General features: G+C 38.9%; 1 protein-coding gene across 1 annotated transcript; it reads left to right on the top strand.

Moving 5' to 3' along the window:
- The first annotated feature begins 359 nt into the window (after positions 1-359).
- Positions 360-3,636, top strand: LOC134845242 (fructose-bisphosphate aldolase C-like). Its single transcript, XM_063862171.1, has 5 exons — positions 360-429; positions 749-1,124; positions 1,619-1,877; positions 2,102-2,304; positions 3,280-3,636. The coding sequence occupies exons 1-5, from the start codon at positions 404-406 to the stop codon at positions 3,364-3,366; spliced, it is 951 nt and encodes a 316-aa protein (XP_063718241.1). The 5' UTR covers positions 360-403; the 3' UTR covers positions 3,367-3,636.
- Positions 3,637-6,337: the final 2,701 nt, after the last annotated feature.

Here is a 6,337-nt window from a genome sequence, read left to right as displayed (position 1 = left end):
ACTCTATTTCTAGAACAGCGCGTCTGAACACGCCAGTTGTGCAAACGTAAGCACCACCACCTTCTTCAATTACACCCCCTTAATTTTCTCTTCTTACCTCGCCAAATTGTCATTCGCAATACTTCGGTCTCTTTTTAAGTGGTCAGTATAATTTTGGCAATAATTCTAAATTTCTTTGACTTTGGAACAAACTTGACTTCGGAAAAACGAAATGGGAGAATCGTGGCGCAGTTCAAAATGGACACAGACCTCAAACGCACTTTCGGCGGAACAAAAGAAAGAGTTGAGAGACATTGCCAGCAATTTTGTAGCTGGTGGGAGGGACATCTTGGCTCTCGATGAGTTCACGGCCATTTTCGGGAAGCGCATGGCGACTATTGGCTAGGAGAACACAGAAAATATTATGAGGTTATTCTTTTCTTCATTCAAGTTTTGTAAATATTGGTTTCAGTGATAATCAGTGAGCTAGTGTTTTGTAACCGACTCAATAGTATTTGATACGCTTGAACCATAAAATATTGCTCATTATACTATGGCTGCGATTATAGGACCACAAAATTTGGCCTAAATTTGGTTGCTGTTCGCCTGCTTTTCCAATAGATTTTTATAAATCTGAAGAGAAAAAATGAGATAGTTTTACGGTAATTCAATATATAGTTTTCTACATTATAATAGATTTTCACAAAAGGTTCAATAGATTGTGAAACATAAAACTGAAGCATTGTGAAGGTCTCAATTCTTATTTAAGAGTCTATCGGCAGACTTTGTTTGAAGAAGCAGAAAGAGTGAAAGCATCCATTGGCGGTGTCATTCTGTTTGAGGAAACATTGTACCAAACTGACCCGGAAACAGGCGGGCGAATTGTGAAGCTGCTACAGGACCACCATATCACCCTAGGCATCAAAGTGGACCAGGGAACCGTGAGCCAAGACGGATGTCCAGGAGAAGTGGTGACCAGAGGGCTTGAAGGTCTAGACGAGAGATGTGAAAGGTACAAGAAGGCTGGGTGTGATTTTGCAAAGTGGAGAGGAGTGCTGAAGATAACGGCCGATGGAACCCCAAGTGATGTTAATATCAAGGCTGTGACCTCCGATCTGGCCAAATATGCACGAGTTTGCCAGCAGGTGTGGAAGTATTTACATCTGAGCTAAGGGCTGATCTAGTATTTTCTTTAGGGTGTTGTGGATTTCTTAAGATTTTTTCTTTTCTTAAGGTCGACCAGACCATACTAACTTCATGAGCTTTCTCATAACACCATAGGAACCTTATTTTGAAAAAAAATTGTGCACCCCTGACAATTTTCAAAACAAAAACACGCCGGAAAGTTTTGACCAAGAAACTTTTTTTTTTCGGCGCGCTCATTTCAAATTAGTATAGGTTAGCGCCGAAGACGCTTTAGTAAAAGTTTAGGGTCGGTCAGCTGAAAATGGATGTCGTCAATTAGTACCAAAGGAGGGGCTTTGAGTGGCGAGGGTCGAGTCTCTAAGTAAGAGGCTCTTAGGTTCCATTATGTTGTGTTTTTTGCATTTCCATTATATCACAAATTTAAAGGCAACGTTCGAAGCTTCTAATAGGTTTTTTTAAACATTATATATTGAATCGTTGCGCTGCTTTGTAGAACGGTTTGGTGCCGATAGTTGAGCCGGAAATCCTGCCAGACGGAGATCACTCTATCGAGGTGTGTCAGAGAGTGACGGAGAGGGTGCTGAGTGCTCAGTACAGGGAGTTAATAGAGCACGATGTCTACATAGAAGGCACACTGCTCAAACCGAACATGGTCACCCCCGGACAGAGTTGTGCCACGAGGGCCAGTCACCAGGAGATAGCCCTGAGGACTGTCACTGCCTTCAACAGGGTGGTGCCGCCTGCAATGCCTGGTACCTTTCATTATACAAATACTAAGAGATGCAGCAACTAGTTATATAGTTAAGCGTTTTCCGCCCTCGGCCCCTGATTTCCAGCGTGAATTATTAAGCCACGTCACTGAAATCAGATGTGACAATGCAACTTCGATGATTTTGATTTCTTGTTTATCCTTGTTTTCTAATTTTATTGATCTGTTCTTTTTATGTTACTGTTCGTTTTCGTATCAAACTTGCAGGTGTCGTGTTTCTCTCTGGTGGGATGTCGGAGGAGGACGCCTCTCTGAATCTGAATGCAATGAATGGTTTGCAGAATGTGAAGAAGCCCTGGAAGTTGAGCTTCAGCTTCGGCAGGGCTCTCCAGGCCAGTTCCATCAAAGCATGGGGTGGCAAAGAGGAAAATAGGGCTGCATGTGGAGAGGCATTCTTCCAAAGGGCCAAGGTTCCTTTTTTTACATAACATTTCAAATTCTTGCCATGAAACAATAAATAACACGCTTGTGAAACAATAAATAACACGCTTGTATCGCATCTAGCTGAGAGCTTGTGTCGAATAATACAAAAGCATTATCATATTATTATAAAAATATTGTTTGGCAAATGTTGCGAATATCAAAAAAAAACTTCAATATCAAAAAAATTATCGTTTGGCAAATGTTCGTTATATTAAAAAAAAAATTATCGTTTGGTTAAAATAATCGCTTGGTAAATTTTAAAACATAGTAACCACAAACAAAAACAAAAAACTTGAAACTAAGACAGGGGCGGATTTAGGAGGGGGGGCGGGGGGGGGCGGACGCCCCCTCCCCGTTCAGGGATTCGACCCCCTGCCGACCCAAAGGGTCCCCCCTTTGATACTTTTTCAGAAATCAATTTTTGGCCGACCGACCCTAAAATTTTTCTAAAGGCGCCTTTGGCGCCAATATATACTAACTTTGAGGGGGAGCGCGCGCCAAAAAAACGCGATTTTTTTGTCAAAATTTTTCAAAAATTGCCCAAAAACGGCTTTTTTGACTGTTTTTTCAAAAGTTTGCCTGCGGCGCAGAAAATTTTGCCAAAGTAGGGGCAAAACAGTGCTTTGAGAGAGCTCGGAAAATCAATTTGGTCGACCTAAAAAAAAAAAAAGTTGTCAAAATTTTGGAAAATTTTTTGAAAATCCGCCCCCCCTCGAGAAAATCCTAGATCCGCCCCTGAACTAAGACCGAAAGTATTTAATATTTTTTTTGAAAAGGAAGGTGTCTCGAGATGATTAGCCAAAATCTGAAAGTCATGCATGATTAGAAATTGCACTCGGTCGCAAATTTTAGCGCATGACTTTGCATTAGGTCTCCGCAATTGTTTTTGTGAAGTCAAAATTTGTCGTTTTTTAAGCCAATAATCATAGTGAACCAAAAATGTCGAAAATCTGCTGATTCAGGCGAACGGGGAAGCGTGTCATGGCATGTACAAGGGCAGTGGGGAGGCCAGCACTGACTCGCTCTTTGTGCCCAATCATGTCTATTGAATACATTCAACAACTGTTTCTTCTCATTTTCTCAAATATATGCGTGGTGTTTGACATCATCCCAGCTGCATTATCAGATTCGTTACAAAAGTCACATCACAACTCAAAACTCATCATGGCTGTGGGTGCTACTTTTTGCATTTTCCCATTTTTTAATGATTATGACCGTTACTCAAGGCGTTACATTGTGAATATTGAAGTTTAGTTAATGTTCTTTGGAGGGGTTGCATGTTAGACAAGCCGAAATAGACAACTTGAAAAGTGAAATTTTTTTTTGATAATTTCGTCAACTCAACTTTTTAAGTCGGCCAAAAACATTTTCACCGTTTTACGAGCTCTCCTAAACGACTAAAGACATACATTTTTGCCAAATTGTTCCTTTTAATATCGGCAAAAAAAGTACCTGTTCAAAAACAAAAATAGATATCTCGAAGCAATTTGCGTGGGCTGTTAGTAGGCAGCTCCTGTGGGATATAACGGTAGATATAACGGTTCTTGACTCCCTGGCTACTACTAGAATATGCACAGGCTTGGTTTGTAACCCCGGAACGGGGACGGCCGAGGCGGAATACGGCACAAACTGACAAAAATAGGGAGTTAATTTTTGATGGATATCTTTTTTAACCGATAGCTTTTGAAATTCAGGGTGCCGCCAACCCTTGCAATAAAATTTTTCTAGTTAATTTTAGTAACATTTTACGCAAATATACCTATGAACCCAGAGCAGGTTTTTTTTCTTAAACAGATATTTTCCCTGGTAACCACTAATTGCTAACGCTGCCTTCTTACTCGGAACTATTAAAACCATTATATTTTTTTCTAAGAGCCAAGGGAACGTAAACGCAGCCAATAGAGGTATGTATCTCATAGACCCGTAGCCTCAATCCTGGTAAATTATTTTTGAGTTTTTGTTAATATCCGGTTTGCCTGTTTAGGTGCCAATTTTCTCAATCTGGTCGACTCGATTCCCGCTGGCTCTTTTGACTTTTCTTCTAGTTATACTTTCCTTTATGATACCCTAAGCTATGAAATTCAAGGGCTTTTTGTCATTACGAGGTCGAAATGTGCACTGAATAGGCTCACTTTTTTGTGTCTGTATGCTCCTGGATTCCAGAGGCAAGTCTTTAAACATGTTCAAAGACTATTATAGTAACTAGGTACATTTGCTGGGTGAAATGATGAAAAACTATTGTTGCAACTACGGTTGAAATGCTAATTTTTGACTCTCTGGTTATAAAATAGCAAAAAAAATGAAAAAGAAAGAGAAAAAGAGAAAAAAGCAAACGCTCGTGATATTTTGCGTTGTGAGTTTTGGAAGAATGTATCAGCCTAATCAACGTAATTTATCCCTAAAAAACTTCTGGTTATTCAAAAGCGATATCCTAGAATCAGCTAAAAAGCCACAGCACTTAAGATAATCACAGCACTAAATTTTCATCTACATCGGAATAACGAATATCTTTGAATTACGAATCACCAAAAACGCACAGGAAAATTTTTCTATTAAATCGTTATAGAGTTTCAATCATTTGATCATCAGAGAATGGTCAGATTTTGATATAGATTTTTTTCAAAACATTTGTTTTCGTATCAGTAGTTCTCGGTGAAGCTTGATAATTAGCAGGAAATGCGTTAAAAATCAAAAGATAGACGCGATCACTTCAGCAGCAATAAAGTTTGGAATGACTTTTTTTCGGAATTCGGATAGTTTGATTTTCAATTTCCTTCATTTTTTTCTATTGTTATCAATGATTCAGGTTTCTTTCTTATTTCCGTTTTCCATGAGCGCATAAATATTGCAAAGTTACAAGCTATTTTTGATCATACGCTTAATTTTCCTAAGTTTGTCGCCTTGAAGTGATTAACCATTTGAGAAAACTCTCGTTTGTTGTGTATAAAACAGCATGAAATTGCAACGCGAAACAAAAACAAAATCAATCTTCAGATGTTGAAAAACACTGTTTTTAATTATCGCTTATCATACCAGTCCAAATATGGAAAAACATTTAAACATGCAATTTCATTAGTAGAAATTATGCTAATGATTTCATTAGTTAAAAAATGTCATGCGATGTATTTGTTCTATGAAATGGTTCGGAACTGTATGATAAGCATTTTTTTTATTCATGACAATTGTATAAGTAGCACTTTTTGTCAACCAAGGTTTTCAATGAACACTCGTCGTGGCTAGCTGGGCTACATGAATAGCCACTTAATTATCTTAACGTTCTCAAGAAATATGGCCTAAGTTTTGTGTAATTTTGCTTTCTTCGTTCTAGTTTTTTTAAATTAATGAATTTAATCTCCTCTCGCTATCCAAAACTAGCTGCTAGAATTTTTTTTTAATTGAAGCAAATTTCATAAACTTCATTAGAGTGCATATAAACCAGCTGAATTATGAGCCAGAGTGCATAAGCCAGCCGAAAAGTTATAAATGAGTATATGAATGAAATTTGCATGATACTTGTAACTGTTACAGTATTGTTACATATATATTATTAAATAATTATGTTCTATTGGCTTGTTTATATGGTAGCTCGTTTATTTTTCGGCTGGTTTACATACGACCATTCAATTTTATTAGGGTCGAGGTTCTCACTCTTACCCGGGTCGAAGCGCTCACCACTTTATGTTTCGAATTTCAAAGACGAGCACATGTCAGTGCTCGACGGAAAAAGAAGAGTTGAGACACGAGTTTGAGTCAAGCACAATTTCGAAACATACCTCCAGCACGGTCTCGAGCACAGCAAAGCACAGTCGCGCACGGTCAAACACAGTTGAGCACGTCGAAACATACCTCGAGTGTCGGTCGAAACATACCTCGTGCACGCTCGAAACACACCTGAAGCACGATTGAAACATACCTCGAGCACGATCGAAACATACATCGAGCATGGTCGAAGTATATCTCAACCACGTTCGAAACTGTCTCATGCTTGGTTGAAACATACATCGAGCACGGTCGAAATAT

The sequence above is a fragment of the Symsagittifera roscoffensis genome, chromosome 1 (assembly GCF_963678635.1).
Source record: "Symsagittifera roscoffensis chromosome 1, txSymRosc1.1, whole genome shotgun sequence".
Taxonomy (NCBI): Eukaryota; Metazoa; Xenacoelomorpha; order Acoela; family Convolutidae; genus Symsagittifera; species Symsagittifera roscoffensis.
The sequence above is the reverse complement of the archived record's forward strand: the minus strand, read 5'-3'. Positions and strand labels throughout refer to the sequence as shown.